The sequence below is a fragment of the Sphaeramia orbicularis genome, chromosome 7, assembly GCF_902148855.1.
Source record: "Sphaeramia orbicularis chromosome 7, fSphaOr1.1, whole genome shotgun sequence".
NCBI lineage: Eukaryota > Metazoa > Chordata > Actinopteri > Kurtiformes > Apogonidae > Sphaeramia > Sphaeramia orbicularis.
The window spans coordinates 47,020,563-47,042,362 of record NC_043963.1 but is presented as its reverse complement, the minus strand read 5'-3'; the positions used below and the strand labels follow the sequence as shown (position 1 = coordinate 47,042,362).

Sequence of the window (21,800 nt, the reverse complement as noted above, 5' to 3'; positions counted from 1 at the left end):
TTTCCGGAGGAATTATCAGTCATGTGTTGGTCTCAGACAGGCCTGACATTTACTGTTTGATGAACTGGAGCATTGTTTGGCATCAAAAGCATCACTTTTCATGGCCCTATCACTAAGATCAATTAAGTGAAACCAATCAATACATTACATGATAAATGTGGGCTGCTACTTTCATCTTACTCACACAGACTCTTTTCTTTTGGGTTTTTTTTTTTTTTTTTTTGAGGCAAGCCTCATCTAAGTGATAAAAACAAAAACAAGCAACCGACTTATCACATGATGCAGAGACGACGGGACAGTCCATGTCAAAGAGGACTTGTTGAACACATGGGACTCCCTTCTGCACATGATCACAACGCTTTGTTGCATGTTGGTTGGAGCATCAGAGGTGTTAATATATGAGTGATAGACAAATTAAAGCAGTCTTATGATTTCCCATGAACAGACTGTTTAACCCACACAGTTTAACCCATAAAGACCCAGTGCTACTTTTACACAGGAAAAAAATCCAAATCTTACCAAGTGTATTTTTCTCATTTCTAGCCAAAATATCTCATCACGCTTAAAATAAGACATAATCACCTAAAGAGTAACTTTTCAGTGAAATATAAGAACTTATTTTTAGACAATAGATCTTGAAAATCTTATTTCAAGAAATCTTACCAAGATAATTTTCACTTGTTCCACTGGCAGATTTTTTTTTTTTTTTTTTTGCTTAATTCAAGCCAAATATCTGCCAGTGGAACGAATGAAAATGGTCTTGGTACACTTGGTAAGATTTAGATTTTTGCAGCGTATGGTCGTTCCTAAATATTTTTTTCTCTATATTTAACTTTTCCTAAGTGATTTATCACCATTTATTGTGACATTAGCTTCTGTTTTTGTTGCGTTTTTTCAGTGAACATCAGTTTTTTCCTATTTTTAATTTACTGACCATGTAGATGTTCATTAAAGTTCAGATTAAAGTTGACGGTTTTTCTATCAAAAACAGAGAAACCTGACAAAAAAATAACTTTTTCAGCAAAATCCATCATTAAGTGAACATAATCCTAGAGTGTCCATCCACTGTCATTGATCCAACTCCATGGGTTTTACTGGTGAATCAATGTTGTAGAAGATGACGGTGTTTCCACGTTCACTACAGAGCCTCTGAACGTCCAAATGGGTCATATCTGATGACCATGAAAAGATGACAAACTGCCTTTTACACCAGTTATTTACATGTATTATATACATACTGTTTATACTGTTAATAGATATACATACAGTTACATACTGTTAATACTGTAAATTTGCATCTATTCATATTTTCTCTACTGAACTCTATTCTTATGTTAGTTTGTAAAATTTATATTGTATTTTCTTATCTTTTATTTTTTGTAATTTTATATTTGCTCTATTCTTATTTTGTGTTGTACTGGTGTTATATTAATATTGTTTCACTAACTGGAGTAGCACTCCTAATGTCATTGTCCACACAATGACAATAAAAGCTATTCTATTCTATTCTATTCTATTCTATTCTATTCTATTCTATTCTATTCTATTCTATTCTATTCTATTCTATTCTGTTCTATAGTGGTTTGTAGGGTTGGGAGAAATCTGTTGGTATAAACCAGATGTTCGCAGCACTTCCCAACAAAATTTCCAAAAAGGCCGGAGTAACGTTTTGGTTTGTTATGTAAACAAGCGCACTGTGTTTATGATGGAGTCATCTTCAAAGTGGTTCACTGTGGGGGAAGTGATTCAGGTGTGTAAGCACAGAAAGACTAATAGATAATTAGGATATCACTGGGGTTTTACAAATTTAAAAAAAAAAAAAAAATTGTGATGAAAGTCAAACACTGCTTTAAACAGAGACAAAACCTGACACTAAAGTAACACTGGGTCTAGGAGTGATATGAGTGTTTTCACATTATGGGATTTTGTCAACAACCTATCAATAGTATAGCACTTAGTTGAACTTCATAAGGACCCTCAGGATGTGGCTTAACATGCACTGAAATGGTGCACAGTTGTGTCATTTAGGTTTATACAAAGTTCAAGTACAAAGTTCAACCCCTTCCACTGCCCATGGGAGTTTACTTCAGACAAAACCACAGACGTATCATAGTCTGAGGAGGGACAAATCATTTTTGAACCGTTCCATTAAGGCTCATTTATGTTCACTTTACGTATGTAAATAGGTATGTCTGTTTCTAACATCGTCAAGCGTCACTGCCTTCATACTTCCATGCATCCAATGTGTTAGAATGAGCATTTCTCAATGAATCCACCAGAGGGTGCCGCTCTTAATTAATATATTCAACATACCACAAAGAAGAAGAAGAAGAAGAAAGAGAAGAAGAAGAAGAAGAAGAAGAAGAAAGTTTTAAAGTTAAAAAGAAAATTATAACAAACATGGCGACGACAGAAAGGTTCTACTAATGTTGATAATAATGTTGATATTGTAAAGGATCACAATCAAGGTGTACAAGTACAGGGGTTGGACAAAATAATGGAAACACCTTCACCTCAAGATGATAATGCCCCAATCCATACAGCTAGAATTGTTAAAGAATGGCATGAGGAACATTCTAATGAAGTTGAGCATCTCGTATGGCCGGCACAGTCCCCAGACCTCAACATTGTTGAGCATTTATGGTCAGTTTTAGAGATTCAAGTAAGACGTCAATTTCCACCGCCATCGTCTCTAAAAGAGTTGGAGGGTATTCTAACTGAAGAATGGCTTAAAATTCCTTTGGAAACAATTCACAAGTTGTATGAATCAATACCTCGGAGAACTGAGGCTGTAATTGCCGCAAAAGGCGGACCTACACCATATTAAATTATATTTTGTTGATTTTTTAAGGTGTTTCCATTATTTTGTCCAACCCCTGTATATTTGCATCCGTTATTAATCAGTATTGCAAAAAGATCCCCCAAAACCATTCCCAAAATGTTTCTTTGGCCATCTTATTTCTAGATCTTGCAGTCCTCCAAATTTGAAGAAAATCAGATAAAAACTGATAAAATGCCAATGAGCGTGAAAACGTGCACAATTTTATTGTTATAAGAGAGCAAAATTATTGTACATAGTATTTTGTAACACAATAATTACTACTCAACTCCTGTGTCTTTTTTATTACAAAATACACACATCACATTGTTTTTCATTTATTGATCATTTTTGTTGAACAGCTGTTTGATTATCAATTCTTATTTTCAGTATTAAGACAATCAACCATTTTGTTCTGAAAACCCTTCTTTTACAGCCCTTTAATTGTAATAACAGAATGGGAACCTGTTATTTCAGTATTATTAGGACTAAATATGCACAACTAGACAGATTTTGGTCTGCTCCCTGGCTGCAGAAAATTTGGGAACAATGTGTCAAACGGATGTTTACGTCAAACTACATGTTTTCAGTGGTGCGTTGTTCACCAAAATTCATGTAGTGTCCGTACACCAATATACTTCCATCAATAATATGGCGTATATGCCTTATAGATATATTGTTATAACTTGTTCACAAATGTTTATTTCCTCCTGTACCAGGAAGACTTAGTCACAGATCTAACAGAGATGCGACCATGTGGTAAGACAGATTTCCATTCCAGTCTTGTAGAGTCCCCACACCAAGTAGTGTCTGTACACCATATTCAAAATATGTGGGTCTAATTTTATTGTTTCTGTCAATATATGGAATTTTTCAGCACGCATGCTTTGGACACGACATCTATGCAATAAACAGTGCATGATTATACTGAGTGCTGAAACATTTGTATATCTTTGTAGGCATTAAATATGGAGGCTATTAGGCTGGAGTGTCTGTACACCCAATAATTTCTGATTTGACAGGGGTACAAGCCTGCCAAATTTTTAGTAGACACCATAATACAAAAATATTTTGGACTTTAAAAGAGAAATATCAGACAAATAAAATGGCCTGTCTTTGGCCTGTTTTTGATAGAGCATTATTATTTTTTATCTATATGTGCACCCTTTCTGGTACCCTGGATTGTGATCAGGCCGGGTAGTTCTCATAAATATTTTGGTAGTTTTTCTACTAACTCACACAGTCGTTCTTTGAAAAGTTCTGCTATTTCTGGACATTATTCTCTTCAAATCTCAATACTGCCTCCATTGTTCCTCGTGGTACTGCTCCGTATTCTCCGTCTGGGTTTGCATCTGCGAGCTCCCAGAAAACAGACAGAATTCCACATGTATACGCAGAGGACGGACTGAACGCTCCGTCCGTCTGCGTCTGCGTCTTTAACGTAGAGCATACATGAGCCATCAGACTGTATCCCCTAGTTGGACAGATGCATTTCACCAACACCAAAGGAGTTTTTACCTTGACACATTTCCTCTTGAGCGAAACAATATTTAAAAACAAGTGAAATTCACAAGTCTGGTCATGTTAAAGCTGCACAGATATTTTCAGTGGCTCTGTGCAGATTGTGAGATAACCTTACACCACTTTTGGGTGTGTAGTCTTCATAATGACCTATTTTCTGTGTTTGATACTTTGTCACTTTTACCACAAACAGTTTGATGGCACGAATCAAAAAGGATGGAAACATTATGTCTCCCACCAGTGACTGTTATAGTACAGTGTTCTATATGTGTCTATGCATACGTATGTATAATGACGTATAAATAAAAATGCCTGTGTACTCTGATTATCATGCAAAAATATGTAAGAGTGGAGAAATACTGTCTTCATGCATTGGATCGAGGCCATAATTTAACCATATGTTATTTGAGGATTTTCATAAAAACTCAGAGTTAATTCAAAGGTTATTATATCAAAACAGAGAAAACTAAAGGAAAAATTAGTTTTCAGCAAAATATATCGTTAACTGAACACAAACCAAGCGTCTCCATCCACTGTCATTGATCCAACACATGAAAAGATGACAAACTGCATTTTACACCAATTATTTCCATGTATTGATAGAATTAGTGGATCCACAGGGATTAAACAGGTGAGATCAGTAGATGGTTCTGGTCACCAGTGGAGGTTCGGGTCTTTACGGGTTAATAAACCCCAGTGATCTAGTGGCACATGTTTAAAGAGTTCTGAAAAATATGAATACAATGAACAACCTGAAATTTCTTGAAAAAAATAAATGCAATTTTATCAATATTATGCCTCATTTTTTTTTTTTTTTTATCAGTCACACATGTGCATTGAAACGTACAGATCACAGTAGATCTACAAATACACAAAACATTTAGTAACAGGTAGAATATTGATAAAATGATATTGACTTTTCTTAAGATATTTCAGGTTATTAATATTTGTTCAGGTTATTTACATTTTATAGGAAAGGAACGTTTGTGAATGTCAACATTTTTTATGGAATTTCACTTTTTGCACTCAAACAAAGAGACAAATGTGGAGTTGTCATTATTTCTCTGTTACTATGATAGTATTTATTGGTCTGTAATTTTTGTATTTTAAAAAATTCATCCCAGGGGCCGAACTGGACATTTTGGCGGGCCAGTTTTGGCCCATGGGCCTTTTGTTTGACACCTGTGTTGTTGATGGCTACAGTTTTAATGTCATTGCTGACATTGCTTTGAAGTTTGTGTTAAATGTTGTAATTGTACTTTTGTTTGTTTTTTTTTTGCTAACCGGCCAATAGAACAATGAAATGGATTTATTTCAAATTTTATATGGAATTTACTTCAGACAATGTCTACAAAGTCTGTTCACAGTTTTGAGAAATTCTGATTTTTTTTTTAAATTTTGAGGAATTTAGGAAATATTAAAAATGTGGTTTACTTGTAATGGTCCATATTTTGATGGTTTATAACATGGAAATGATTACAGATATTAATATAGTGACTATTGAGCACTGATAGGAAGTCATATATGGACTTTCATTTGGGTCCATGACCTTTGACCCTGAGTGACCTTGAAGGGTCAAACTCAAGGTCACTAATGTCTACATTTCAATAATCTTCTTCTCCGAAACTGCTGGTCGGGTACATTTCAAATGTTTTAATGTAGCTTCTGGGACAATGTCTACAAAGGTTGTTCACAGTTTAGGACATTTTGATGTTTGCATTTTTGACCTTTTTTTTTTTTTTTTTTTAAACCCTTTCCTGTATGAATTATGAGAACTGTAGTCAAGATTTTTTTCCTGAGTGTTTTTATTCCTCTTTAGGCCTGAAAAAAATAATGCAAATGACATTTTTTTAAATGAACCTCCTTTTCATGGAGTTACAAAAATGTCCACTCAACTGGATACTACGTGTTTAAGTTTTGAAGCAAAAAGCATGTATTTATAATAATAATAATAATAATAATAATAATAATAATAATAATAATAATAATAATAATAATAATAATGCATTTTATTTATAGGTGCCTTTCTTGGCACTCAAGGACACCGTACAGTAAACAAGAGAGTATAAAACAAGCAGAAAAACGGAATATAAAATAAAAGGCAGGTTAGAAATTGGACAATTCAATTATGTTCACAAAGAGAAATGAAAGTCAATAGAAGTATTTTGAATTCAATATGGAACTTTACCAGGAGCCAAAAAGAAAATGTTTAAAAACGCAATATCAGAAAGTGATATACTGTGTGAAAACTATGAAATAAAAACATTTTTCATGCAGCTAATCTGATGTTTTCTCTCATTTTAACATACTGTAATACTAGTTATTACTCACTTCATGGAGATAATATGCAAAACAACACTCAAACATGTTAGTGCAGATCAGGTTTATCAAGAACAGCAAAGTTACAGTAATGGTCTGAATGTCAGTGTATTATGGGATGGTGCATAAGTGTCCACTGTGTTGGCTGAAATGGAACTAAAACAACAAAAGCCATGAATATACAAGAGAACAGCTGGAGAATATCAGTCCACTGTGGTGACCACTACGAACTGTTCAATTATAAAAATGTGCCTTTACTAATAATGGTCCATATTTTGATTGTTTATAACATGGGAATGTTTACAGATATCAGTACAGTGACTATTGAACGCTGATAGGAAGTCATATCGATGGCCAAAAAACAAATCCTCCTATCTGCAAATTTTAGATTTTGAGTTTTCACATTAAATGGTGAGAACAAGGACGACTCCACATTTTCAGTCTATCTGCAAGATAATCCCGCCCTTTCTTATGACATGAAGGTCACCTGACAAAAACCTCCTAGACCATACTATAATAAAACTAAACTTTTTTTTTTTGTTTCCTGAAAAAAGTGATTTTTTCAGATAGGAGGTTTTGTATTCTGGCCATTATATGGACTTTGAATGAATGAGTTGAGTTCTCCTCCAGTGGAAGTTCTGATCTGCATCCAGACCAGGACTGGAACACAGAGACAGAACCTGAAAAGCTCACACATTCAACTTGTTACTGATCCTCAGAACATACTGGTAAGATACAGGACCACTGGGTCTGTTTTCATGTTCTCAGACTGCTGCTCACCCATCAGCACTTTTAGGACCATAGAAAAATATTTGCAGGCTGATGAGCTTCTGTTGTGTAAATTATAGTCTCTGTGTATTACAGGCCTGTGTGTGTGTGTGTGTGTGTGTGTGTATGTGTGTGTGTGTGTGTGTGTGTGTGTGTGTGTGTGTTTGTGTGTTTCCCTTCCATCCAATTGGCTGCTGAAACTTGTTGAAGCTCTTCCCTCTCCAATCAGAGGAAGCACCAGGAGCCTATGGGGGCTCTCGCCTCGCCCCCTCTCCTCTAACCCGCCTGGTCCAGACTTGTCCACGGCACCGTCTAAGTGGTCCAGCTTTTGCGTGGGTTTAATAAGCTGTAGTCCCAGACAGAGCACAGCCGTGTTCCTGTGCATGTGTGCCCAGTGTCAGGACTCTTTGCATCTCCTTGACTTTCCTCCTCCAGGTTGACTCATTTTGGGCTTTTCGTGTTCGTGAACGCCTCTTTCCTCCTGCGCCACGCACACTGGAACTTTCAGACCTTTTTCCACTTCATCCACTCGTGACCAGCAAATCTGCACTAGACTGGACAACTAAGAGGCATCTCTTTATTTTTTCTTTTAGTTTTCTTTTTTTTTTTTTTTTTTTTTTTTTTTTTTGCACCTTGTTTGTTTTAGGGGTATTGATGTCGTCTTTGCCAGGAACGGTACCGAGGATGATGCGACCGGCTCCCGGTCAGAACTACCCACGGACCGGATTCCCTCTGGAAGGTAAGGAGGAACCCACTAGATACAGAGAAGATCCAGAAAAGAACCCGAAAACATCAGAGGCCAACATGTCCAAATGCAAATGAAAAATGAAACACATCATGTAATAATGGAGCTTCAGTCTGATTCAAAATTTTCCTTGTATTTATTTCATAGTTTAACATTTAATTTATGTGACTGGTTTGCAGTTTATTTTATAAAGTTTTAGGAAAAATATAGTTAATATTATTCAACTGACAATACTGAAACAAGCCTTGGCCTAAACAAAAAGGCCAAAGTATAAGAAATAAAGGATGTTTAATAAACAGAAGCAGTGTCACAGAAAAACACTTCAGCCCACACAGGCCCCTTTCACATACATGTCACCAATATTCACGCAAACAAACACATAAGGTCATAAGTAAGTAAGTAAAGCTTTATTATACTAATAAAAAAATAAAAAAATAAATATAATAAAAATAATAAAGTAATACTAATAATATCTGTTATAAAACCATCTGAGTAAATCAGAAGGATACCAGCAAGTTTTTTTTTTTAACACAAGGCTCAACAACCTTTTCAACATTTAAAAGGAAAAAAAAAGTTGTGGTGACAAATGCAGCCGTGTGCGTGGGCCCGTGTCGTCCACAGTGTCCACTCCTCTGGGCCAGGGTCGCGTGAACCAGCTCGGGGGGGTGTTCATCAACGGCCGGCCCCTGCCCAACCACATCCGCCATAAGATAGTGGAGATGGCCCACCACGGCATCAGGCCCTGCGTCATCTCCAGACAGCTGCGGGTCTCCCACGGGTGCGTGTCCAAGATCCTCTGCCGCTACCAGGAAACCGGATCCATTCGGCCTGGAGCTATAGGAGGCAGCAAACCCAGGGTGAGGACCACCGACTCTGGAACACACCCGTTATTTACTGAATTTAAAAAAAAAAGCAAAAAAAAAAAAAAGCCATTAATAAAAAGGTTTACATTATGCTACAGACTGGAAATGAAACAGGCCCCATGAACTTGGACTGAATGAATTACACTGGATATATAATTTTATTAGGCATATATATATATATATATATATATATATATATATATATATATATATATATATATATATATATATATATATATATATATATATATATATGCACCTTGTCTTTTAATCTTCCCTTGCACATATCTCATACTTATATCCTTAAATGTGGTAAATATTTTTTTCATTTGTTGTATAGACTACATTTTTGGTATATTTTTGTATTTCTTTGAGGTTTTTTTTTGTATATTATCAACACTTTTCAGTATATATTTTCAGCATAATTTTGGGTGATATTTTTATATAGTGTCTTTGTACTTTAAGTGTTTTTGCTGCTAAATTACAAACAGAGTTGTTAAACGGATTTTCACTGTTTCTATAACAGTGACAATAAAAAGATCTATTCTATTCTATTCTATTCTATTCTATTCTATTCTATTCTATTCTATTCTATAGACCCTGAAGCCTCTTTGATTTTTTTTTTATTATAACATAACATTTGCATTCATTTAATATCTACTACCTATTACCCTACTCTACTTCTTAAATATATAATGCATGAAATAAACAGTATTAACTATATTTGCTTCCTTACGCACCAGGGAATTTTGTTATTTACATTTAAGTGGATCATTTTAATTAGATTCCACAGACATTCCAGTAGTAAATGTGTTGTTGTTTTTTTCCCGTCCCACCTGCAGCAGGTAGCCACTCCGGACGTGGAGAAGAGGATAGAGGAGTACAAACGGGACAACCCCGGAATGTTCAGCTGGGAGATCCGGGATAAGCTGCTGAAGGACGGCGTGTGTGACAGAAGCACAGTCCCTTCAGGTGAGGCCTCCTCTGGTAAGCCGAGTTTATTTATTTCCCCGACGGCAATAGAAATGTTAGGAAAAACTATTGTATACCCTGGAGGAAATTGATGATGATAATGATGATGATGAACGATAATTATTATTATTACTAGGCTATTATTCTTATTAAAATTATTATTAATATTACGATGATATTAAATTATTATTATTATTATTATTATTATTATTATTATTATTATTATTATTATTATTATTTTATTGAAGATGGGCTTGTGTTTGCAGTGAGTTCCATCAGTCGTGTACTTCGAGGTAGATTTGGAAAAAAGGACGACGAAGATGAGTGTGATAAAAAAGATGAAGACGGGGAGAAGAAAACCAAACACAGTATCGACGGCATCCTCGGCGACAAAGGTAGGAGCGCAGACATTCCTTATCCAGGCCGGTTGCGCGCACTTGCAGCCAGTGCGTGCATAAAGCAGCTGTTCCGTCCAAAGTCTACGTGATGTATTGTCTACAAATTGGGCCTAAGTGGGCTTTTTGTCGCTTCGGTTTTCCTCCATTAATCTGTTTTCCCAGTAGACACAGGAGCCGCTTAATAATGTATGATGGGGAGCGCTGGAGTGGATCGGGCTCCTGTGGCGCTACTTAAACGCTCCCTTGAAAGCGATGCTGACAGATGACCGATGTGCCAGTCAATACCAATTACAGGCGCCCTGACAAGAACACCGCGCACTTTCAACAGCCAGGGCCAGCAAGTCCACTGTGGAACTGAGCTGGATGTTAAGGTCACCCGCAAAAACCTCAACCTCTACGGATTCCAATCTACTATTTGTTTTTTTTTTTAATGTTTTTTTTTTTTTTTTTCCTTTTTATTTATTGGATTTACGGCGTTAACATTTAGGCCTTAAAAACAATTAACAAAGAAAATAGAAAAACTAAATACAGTTACAGGCCCTGGATACTATTTATTTACATTCTTTTCACCAAAACGTTTTAATCGTTTTTATTTCTTGCATGGATTTATTCGGAGTACACCAAATTTGATCTGTAAATATCTCCCTTTCCTCATTCTTTTTTTTTTTTTTTTTTCTTATTTTTTCTTATTTTTGCTTTTACATTCATGGCTAAAAGGGACTGCAGGGACCGAGACCAGAGCAGAAATCCGGCAGAATAACCTCCAGCTGGATTTGTCTCCTTTCCTTCTTTCCTTTGCAGCTTTGTGTCAGGGTCAGCTGTCTGTTAATTACCTCCCAGTGTTTCCTGACCACTGGTTTGACTGGTGACATTTTCTTTTTGGTGCATTATCAAAAGTCCACCATTTCCAGGCTGGCTTGTGTCTTTCGGTTATCCGCGTCTGGCATTTAATAATTTGAAGACTTAGTCTATTACAGCTGGTAATGAAACCGGTGTCTATTCAATAGGCATCTATGTTGGAGAGGGGTGTAATAGCTTGCAGGCATGGTAAGAAATATATTTATCCCCTATCAGCCCTCACTCTCACAGTTCCAGGCACATGCGTTCTGTTGAAGGGCCTTAAAGCAGATTAAATTGAGCCTTTTATTTCTTTTCACTTTCATCTTTCAGAGGCTCACTTCATGGTGTGGCGCCCACGGCGCAAATGCAGAAGATTTTAAGGGTTTCTCTCATGTTGTTTGGATAGTGTTTTAAAATATTCGTTTATTTGTTTTTATATGAATGTTATTCATGGATCCTTGGCACAATTTTTCCAGAGTGTTGGAGTGTATTTTAGCGCCACATCTGAGCTGGTGTATTTGCTGTCATTCTTCATCACATCAGCTGGTGTTGACATGATATTTGTAATTTTCCAAACCTGCGAAGAACTGATCCATACTGTAAAGGCCATTCTGTGAACAAATGAGAAAAAAAGAACAGTTCATGGTTAAGATGAAAAAAATATGGTATTTCTTGAATTACATTTAGTTAAAAAAAATAAACAAATGAAGCTAAATATATTTTTTATAAGAAATGACAACATGATTTATATTCAGTGCTATGTTGTTATACATCATATGACAAAATTATATTCAATGTAGTTAATAATGTGGTTATTAAACATCTGAAACATCATTATCACATAGTAGTATGTAATATGTCCCAGAATTCATAGCAAATATATGATGAAATACAGGAATATATTGATCCTGCTGAAAATAAACCCTATAACATGAGGGTGAGTGGAATGTGCACCTGTGTTCACTGGACCTGTGATGGTATGGTTTAATGTGTATTTTTAAACAGTACATTTTGTAAATAAGATATTTTCTTTTATTAAAAACAGAAAAAAACCTTTATAATCAATTGTAGGCAACAACTAAATAAACAATAAAACAAACAAACAAACAAACGAGGGGGGAAAAAACACTGGCTATTTGGAGTCCAGAATAATCCTGACTGAAAGAAAAAGGTTGACAGTGAGCATGGAGAGAGCACTTCAAACAAATCCAGTGGAAGTGATGAGAAGCAGCTTTACACAGAGCTGAGGCTGTGGGAAGTTCTATTCCAGCTATTAATAACACTTTTCCCCAGGCATCTGCACTTACTCCACTCCATCTGCACTTTCTCGCAGCTATTTTGCCGGGCTGAAATTGAGGGAGACCCAAATGTTGGCTGGAGATAACACAATCATCACAGCCATGGTCCTGGGCTGTGCATCAGTGTATTAAACTGGGATTAACCTCCGCTTTCCCCCTCACTGTCTCCCACCAAATTCATATTTGTAAGGGACGTAAAAAAAAAAAAAAAAAAAAAAAGAAGACACGGTTGAGTAGGAGCTCTTCTGCAGTATTGAAGACTGGTATCTACAAAAATAAAAATAAGAAGTAGTCCTATGATCATCATCACAACATGACATTGATATATAATAAAATAATATACAGCTTATATGTAGTATTTTTATTATTTGACATTATTTATTTAGTTATTAATCCATAGTTGTATTAAATAAATCACAAAACAGGACAAGTTGTTGTTGGTCTTCTGTGCCATTGTCATCCTATTTTGTCTTTTATTTTGTTTTCTTTTACATTTAAAAGTACAAATTATTTTAAACTTCACCTGCTCTTAAAAGAAATAATGATTCTAAATGAATGGCGATAATTATCGATATCAAATGATATGAACATTTATATCATGGTAATATTATTGCCCAGTTTTAACAATTTATGTATTAATTAAAGAATTTAGTTTCATTTGAATATCATTACCAGTCTTGTCAGTCAGAGATCAGCTTACATTTATGACAATCGTGAAAAACCTCAATTCATTATTTAAGTTGAAAAGGTTTTATTTATTGTTGGTTGCGAGTGAACGTTGAAGACACAAAATGGTTTTTTATAGGTTTAAATAATTTAGAAAAGACATAGCATGATGAAAACAACTTCATATATGAGGTCGATTTTGTCATTCGGAGCTTATTTTGTTTATAGTCAATGTTTTTAAAGAAGCATGAACACTGAAAATAGCCCTGTTCTGAATAGTCCTGCTGAATCCAGGATCTGGTCTGGTTCACCTGAGGAAAGGGTCTTCATGATACAGGAACCAGTTTAAGTCCTTAAGGGACTAAAACTACAGTATTTTAGTCCCAGTCTCAAATATTGAGAGAGGAATTTTATTTTGATGGTAATACATGAGTTCGAGTAGATTAACCCTTAAACACCCAAACATCCAGCACAGACCAAAAGCATCTACTGATCACAAATATTTAATAACTATTGTTAATCACTATTGATCCACTAATCCTATCAATACATGTAAATAATTGGTGTAAAATACAGTTTGTCATCTTTTCATAGTCATCAGATATGACCCAGTTGGACGTTCAGAGGCTCCGTAGTTACCATGGAAACACCGTCATCTTCTACAACATTGATTCACAAGTAAAACCCATGGAGTTGGATCAATGACAGTGGATGGAGACGCTTGGTTTATGTTCAGTTAATGATAGATTTTGCTGAAAACTCACTTTTTCGTTCAGTTTTCTCTATTTTAATATAATAACCCTCAACTTTAATCTGAGCTTTTATAAATATCATCAAAATCAATGAATTAAATCCAGGAAAATACTTAATTTTTACTGATAAAGCGCAAAATACAGAGGATAATATGTTGAATTTACTTTGAGTTTTCATGAACATCTAAATTTGATATTAAATACAGGAAAATACATGATGAAAAATGCAAAATGCAGCGGATAATATAATAAATGGCGATAAATCGCTTGTGAAAGGTTAAAATTAAGTCATTTGAGAACGACACAAAAGTAGCTCTGGATCTTTATGGTTAAAGTCAGGTTTACATCTAAATGTTTAAGACGTATCAGAAAATCAACAAAAGAAATTGTGACTTAATTATTCGGCTTTATTATTTTTTTCATTGTCAACAGGAAGAAAAAAACAGTCAAATCTTGTGAAGATCTGAGGAGACAAAACCTACTCTGGGTTTTAGAACAAACATATAACCTCAGTGTTATTTTTATGGCTTTAATGTGTGATCAGATTAACACATGATGACAGATATATACATGTTTGAATGTATAAGTCTACATGTATAACACCAACTCTGCTGAGGTCAGCATTTAAGATTACTGTCATCACTAGTCTGTACATGTTCACTGTTGATCATTTTCTCTTAGTCAATCAAAACAACATATAACATCTACAAGAAGTAAGAAAAGAGGGAAAAAATCAGAACACAGAGGAACAGCCGTGTAAAGCAGGATTTCTGACTTTTAAAATACCACGAGGACCATGAAAAAAATTATTATAATGAATCAGTTAATGTAGAAAAACATGAAGAAAGGTTTTTATAATTATATAGGCATGGAATATAATTTTTCAAAAATCCTATATTACAAAAAAGATCTGTACAATGAACATACAACATGTTTAGGGTGTCCCCTGCCTTAATGTCTAAATTAATAAAAAATGAACTGTTTTATAGAAAAGTCGAAGAAATCAACATGTATAATAATAATAATAATAATAATAATAATAATAATAATAATAATAATAATGTATTTCAGGCTTATCTGATTCATTTAACCCTTTCATGCATAGTGGTCACTACAGTGGACAGGTATTCTCCAGCTGTTCTCTTATATTCATGGGTTTTGTTGTTTTAGTTCCATATCAGCCAACACAGTGGACACTTATGCACCATCCCATACACTGCAATTGATACCGTTATTGTAAATTGGCTGTTCTTTATACACCTAATCTGCAGTGATATGTTTAAGTGTAAAAAAATTGCTTGATAGCGTTATTAGACTGTAATTAACAGTTGTTTTTTTAACAAAAAGGTGGGTTTTTTTGCATATTATCTCCATGAAGGAATAACTAGTATTAGAGTATGTGAAAATGTGACAAAACATTGGATTAGCAGCATTAAACATGTTTTTATTTCGTAATTTTCACACAGTATATCAGTACATACATGTTCTTTGCTTCAAAAATTAAATGCATGGTGTCCAGCTGAGTGGACATTTTTGTAACTCCATGAAAAATAAGTTCATACATTTTTCTTTCAATTGCATTGTTTTTTTAATGCCTAAAGAGGAATAGAAACACTCAGGAAAAAAATCTTAAGGTTCTCATAATTCATGCATGGAAGGGTTAATATATGAACATTTTTCAGTTTATTCATTTGAGATTTTTAGATATTTCATAAGACATTCATGGAAAACAGGAGTAAATGGGTTTTCCTCTGTATCATTATTACAAATTAATTATTTCGTATCACTACACTTGTATGATATAAACAGTGTCATTTGTGAACTTCAAAAGGCTTTTCACATTTGTGTAACATGTCATTTAAAATCTGATAGTAATACATTACATTATACAAGACAGTATACCAGGACTATGTTTACATGAGTAATAGAAACAAATATGTTACTAATAAACCTGCTAACATTTAACTGTGTGACTGCAATTCGATGTTTCTTCATAGTCTTCATTGTGTGGACTCGGCATCCCACCATCTGTAGAAGACCGAACATATCCAAACACCTGTTGATCCAGAGACATAGTGTTTTACAGTCGGTGTGTTTACCCTTCCCACCAAAACAGTGCTTTTCTTTTGGCCATCCATTTCTACCCCAGCCATTGAATCCATTGATCGTTCACCTCATATTTAAGTAAACATGTGTCACAAATAGCTGTACAAATTGCAGTTGTGACACACACTCTGAGTGCACTGTGTACATGTCCATAGAATACTTATAAAACTGAATAATATTACTATATCCAACATGAAAAGGCTTTATTTGGACACAGGTCTCATTTGAAGGATAGAAACAGAATATACTGTTAACATGAAAACCATCAAATTCAGAATAAATTTGGAATTGTCGCTGTGCAAAAGTTATCCTTATGAATTTGTATTTGGACTAGAGGGACATGTCAAGCAATAAGTCAAAATATTCTGTTTCATAAGCATAAACCTTTTCAGATTAACCCATAAAGATCCAGTGCAAGTTTTGTGGTAGTTCCCAAATGAATTTTTCTCTCCAGTTAATCTTTCTTAAGTGATTTATCGTCATTTATTATAATATTATCCTCTGTATTTTGCATTTTTCACTGTAAATGATATATTTTCCTTGATTTAATGTCCTGTATTTAATTTAGATGTTCATGAAAACTCAGAGTTAATTCAAAATATGTATACATACATACATATGTATATATCAAAACAGAGAAAACTGAAAAAAGTGACTTTTTTTTCCCAGCAAATATATCAATAAGTGAACGTAAAACCGAGCGTTTCCATCCACTGTCATTGATCCAACTCCTTGGGTTTTACTGGTGAATCAATGTTGTAGAGGATGACAGTGTTTCCATGGTAACTACGGAGCCTCTGAACGTCCAAATGGTTTCATATCTGATGACCATGAAAAGATGACAAACTGTATGTTACACCAATTATTTATATGTATTGATAGGATTAGTGGATCAATAGATGGTTCAGTAGATACTTTTGGCCGCTGCTGGAGGTTTGGGTCTTTATGGGTTCAGACAGTCTAAAGGGATTGAAGGCTTGAAGGCACATTTTATGGGCTGAGTAATAAATCAGTTTAGAAGTTGATTAAATGAGGATTTACAGAACAAATGTTAAAGCAAATCACTTTGTGTTTCACTCACATTAGGATCCTGAATGCTACTAATTGCAGTGTTTTTCTGTTTTTCAACACCCATTAGCATTTTTGGTGGGGCTGACCTACTTGTTGATTTTCTTTTATTTCATGTAGCACTTTGGTCTTCTCAGTGATGTCTTTGAGAAAACAAATATATATAAAGGGGAGCCGCTGAACTGGGATGGGGCTTTGAATAGTAGAATAGCAGCCCACTCCTTTGCCATGGAGTGTTCAGTAGCCATCCCTTAATCCTCCTTTCATTCACCGACAAATGCCAAGAATCTTGTCTGGCGACCCAATGGGAAGCTGATCAGCGAACAAAAGAGGAGCGGTGCACAAAGAGCAAACAGGCAAAATGGGGTTGAGGGCAGTCAGAAGCCTTGTGCATCCCATTAGCAGTCCATTTACAAAGGATACACACAGGACAATGGCAAACAGAGAAATCACAACACATAGCGCACACAATATGGCAACAACAAATTCATAAAATGTCAGCACTTTGGTTGGTCTTTAATGAAGCCCTCTGCGAATGTTGTGGAGAACTTCCAAACATGAAGAGCTCATTACTAGAGCAGTGCATTAAGGGAGGGAGTCCCATAACAACGACGCCTCAGGGACACAGGTCCACACAGGAGTCCAAAGCCTGTCGGGGGAACATTTTTTCTCATCTTTGTTTTTTTTTTTTTTTTTTTTTTTTTCTCATTTATCTGAATTTTCCCTATTAAGCCTTAAGGTTTTCTTAAAATCATCCCTTGGATTTGCATTTGCAGTGATTGCTATAACATTCTCCCAAATATGTTTTGTATATAAAAAATACAAGGAACATTTTAACCCATAAAGACCCAGTGGTACTTTTGTGTCAGTTCCCAAATAAATTTTTGTCTCTATTTAACCTTTCTTAACTGATTTTTCATCATTTATTACAATATTATCCTCTGTATTTTGTGTTTTTTCAGTGAAAATCATCTATTTTCCCATATTGAATTCACTGATTATATAGATCTTTATAAAAAGCTTAGATTAAAGTTGGGGGTTATTATTTCAAAAACAGAGAAAATGGAAGGAAAAGTGACTTTTACAGCAAAGATATTAACTGAACATAAACCAAGTGTCTCCATCCACTGTCATTGATTCAACTCCATGGGTTTTACTGGTGAATCAGTGTTGTAGAAGATGACAGTGCTTCCACGGTAACTATGGAGCCTCTGAATGTCCAATTGGGTCATATCTGATGACCATGAAAAAACAATAAACTGCATTTGACACCAACTATTTACATGGATTCGTGGATCGACAGGTATTAAACATTTTACATCAGTAGATGGTTTTGGTCGCCAGGGGAGGTTTGGGTCTTTATGGGTTAAAAGACAAAATAAAGAGTTTCAGAGGTTAGTTTGGTATTTTATACTGGACTGGTTTATTGGCAGCGCTGTGTAAGGATTCAGCGTGGACACTCTTTAATTTAACTCACTGGCTCTCGTGGCCCATGATTTAACTGCAGAAAGATGAGTCAGAAAAGGTTCCTTCTCCATCTTCAATCTGTGTTTTCTTTTATTTGACTCTAATTGATATTATTGTAACCCACAAACATCATTTGACTTAAATTTAATGCTAATTAAGAACCTCTCAATATCAAAGCCACATTTTTTCTATAAACAACATAAAATATCCTAACATCCTTGAAAAGTAAATAGTTATTTATATATTACAGGACCTACACCCCACCCATGCTTTGGAAAAATATATAGATTTTTACATGTATATTTAATAGACACTGTAAAATATGCTGTGTTGTCTATGTATATATGTGAGGCAATGCCCCATATGTTCTGTTAATGTGATTCCACTAAAATAAAAAGGGTTTCAAATCGAACATCATAGAAAATATGCCCACAGTGTTTACAGTTAAATATTCCTAAAATATATATTTCAAGTCCACAGGTTCCCAGAAAACATAAGGATTTAACCTGTGTTCTTAAAGGTACTCTTAATGTGAGAAATGAAACATAAAACATAACATAAAAAATAAAACAATATTTGCATTCACATAGATAAATATTATACCACGTAATTAAATAACAAAAAAATAAAACAAAACATATTTTTTGCTGCTTTTAATTGTTGTAAAAAAGACTGTGATGTAGTCAAAAATCAAATGGAATTGTGTCAGTGATAATTCCAATTAGCAGTGAGTATAAGGGTCGTGTGCTGGGGATGGTGGAAGGAATTATTTTAGCGAGCCGGTGAATGCGTCTCTAAAATCCTGTTTAAAATTTCCACGCAGAGGTCTCTGTGTGCTTGCGTATTAGATGGCTTATTCATGGTTTTCTCCATCAAACCATGGAGGAAATCACATTCATCAAATGCAACCATCCAATGTAATTGGCTATCAAATGACCTTAAATACTGCACAGATTACTGCACTGCAAATTTTTCGGGTGGGAGTGGAGGGGGGGGTTAATGTTGATGCTACTGAAAGGTATGAAAGTGGATTAATGGCCATTTTCACTCACTGAATACAAAATAATTCGCGCCACTTATTTAACAGGCACTATGGTCATAATGGGACCTGAACATTGTTCAGAAATCCATCCTAGATAATAACGCTGCTGGCCTGGGTACTGGGTGGATTAATGAACCCACTGATAGGAATGTAGTGACAGAATGTCTAAATATCCAATACAATCCTCGCAGTAGCTTCACATCTTCTTATCATACTTTGGCCAAATGTGTCATGTTATTATACACACACACACACACACACACACACACATATGTATTTATATGATACACATGTGAGTGTGTACATTTCTTATGAAGCCACTGACAACAATGTGATTGATGTGAGAGAATGAAACTGACCATGATCTGTTAAATTGATAACATTATTATTGGTTGCACATATGTCTTGTCCTGTGTCATTAGATGAAAGTGCAAAGGTTTTTCCTGCTCTTATAAATCTTCAGTGCAGCACCCGAGACATTTTATTCAACAACCTAAGTCAAATTAACTCTTTAAGCACTTAAGTTGCAATATTGTGACAAACAGCCTAAGTGAATGAGACAGACAGCTTTTTAAAATCTAAATATTGAAACTGAAAACTTAAAAAAAAAAAAAAAAATCTGGCACCTCAAGGGTAAATATCAAACTATAACAAAATATGGTAAAAATAATTGTCTAACAGTTATGTATATTTTATGTATATTTACCTCTGATGTGCATCCACAGCACCTCAGGCCTTGAGAAAAAAGTCCTGGTTATTGTTTGAATACATGTTGTGTATGATTGCATTATTGGTATCAGTTATGATGCTATAGTCTGATCATACAAGGAAACACCTGGAGGGGTAAGGTGATCAGCTTTAACCAAACATGTGTGGAGGATGAGCATGTGGTCAGCTCTGTTCGCCTCCTGAAATAACCTGCCCCTGCCCATGCACAGGCAGCTACTTACAAGCCAAGAAGAAAATAGTATAAGGAGTGGAGAGGCCCATCTGTTATTTTGTGTCTGCATTTGCCATTGAAGGAGTTGATGAACTCCTCCAAGTTTATTAAAGAAAAAGCAACAATATGAACCAAAGGCTTGAGGCAAGCAAGCTGACAGTTTTTAAAGTGGCACCCATTGTCGCCTGGAGGCAGATGCATGAATACCTCTGAATAGACTCCCTCAAAGTGACACGATTGAGCTGGACAACGGCCAGACACTGAAAGGAAAGCTTCTCCCCTGTGCTGCTGAGCTGATCGGAATTTCTAATGCTCTGCTTTGAATAAATGTACATCTGCAGTGGGAGGGTTTGCTGTGGCACATTTACTACGCTGTGTTTACTGCTTTCTGGGTGAAAGTATAAACCTTGAGCTTCTTACAGCCACTCCAGGCAGCAGGTGTCTAAAGGAAATATGCCAAGCAAAATGATAACTGAAGGATGAACTAAACACATGTGCTTCTTCTCTTCATAGTGATGCAAAAGTAGTAAGACTTCCAAAGGTTGATATTATTTTAATTCATTTGATTAAAAAAAAGCGTCACATTAAAAGAAATAATGATAATTGAAGACACTGAGGAGTAAAACGGACAATACATACAGTACACTGTCTACAAACTCTAATATCATTATCTAATATCAGCTGTGTTCAGTAATGTGGTGAAAATAAAGAAAATAAATGAAAATAAATGAAAATCTATTGAGTTCACAAAATTTGTGTGGCAAAAGGAACATGTTTCTAATGCTGAGGGACTGACTTAGATTGACAGTGTCATTATAATGTCAATATAACTGAAAATGTTATTTATTTATTTATTTATTTATTTATTAAAGAAAAATAATAATAATAAAAATGTAAAAACAAACATCCTTGGTTCATCTGTTACTTACATCATGCATTAAAGTCCCCAAACTATACCATCAATGTAGTATGTTAAAACATTTAAGTACAGGTGCATTTTGACTCCTTAGATCTCTTCAACACATTTTTTATTTTCTTGATGCAAAAAATAACAAGAATAAAGTTGAATAAGAACTAAAATGGCAATTATGTTGTTCCTTTTGATTTAATGTTTGGAAAAGCAGGACATGTACACCATAATAAATTACCAAATGAAAAAAAAACACACCAAATAAACAGTATTTTCCTTATAAAATCAAAACTCTCTCCAATATAAT

General features: G+C 34.9%; 1 protein-coding gene across 1 annotated transcript in view; it reads left to right on the top strand.

The window, feature by feature from the left end:
- The first annotated feature begins 8,080 nt into the window (after window positions 1-8,080).
- LOC115423164 (paired box protein Pax-7-like) overlaps window positions 8,081-21,800 on the top strand; it is an 84,878-nt gene continuing 71,158 nt past the window's right edge. Inside the window, exons 1-4 of the mRNA XM_030139902.1 lie at window positions 8,081-8,165; window positions 8,793-9,028; window positions 9,877-10,021; window positions 10,273-10,401. Of these exons, the coding sequence (XP_029995762.1) occupies window positions 8,081-8,165; window positions 8,793-9,028; window positions 9,877-10,021; window positions 10,273-10,401 (595 nt within the window). The remainder of the gene's footprint in view (window positions 8,166-8,792; window positions 9,029-9,876; window positions 10,022-10,272; window positions 10,402-21,800) is intronic.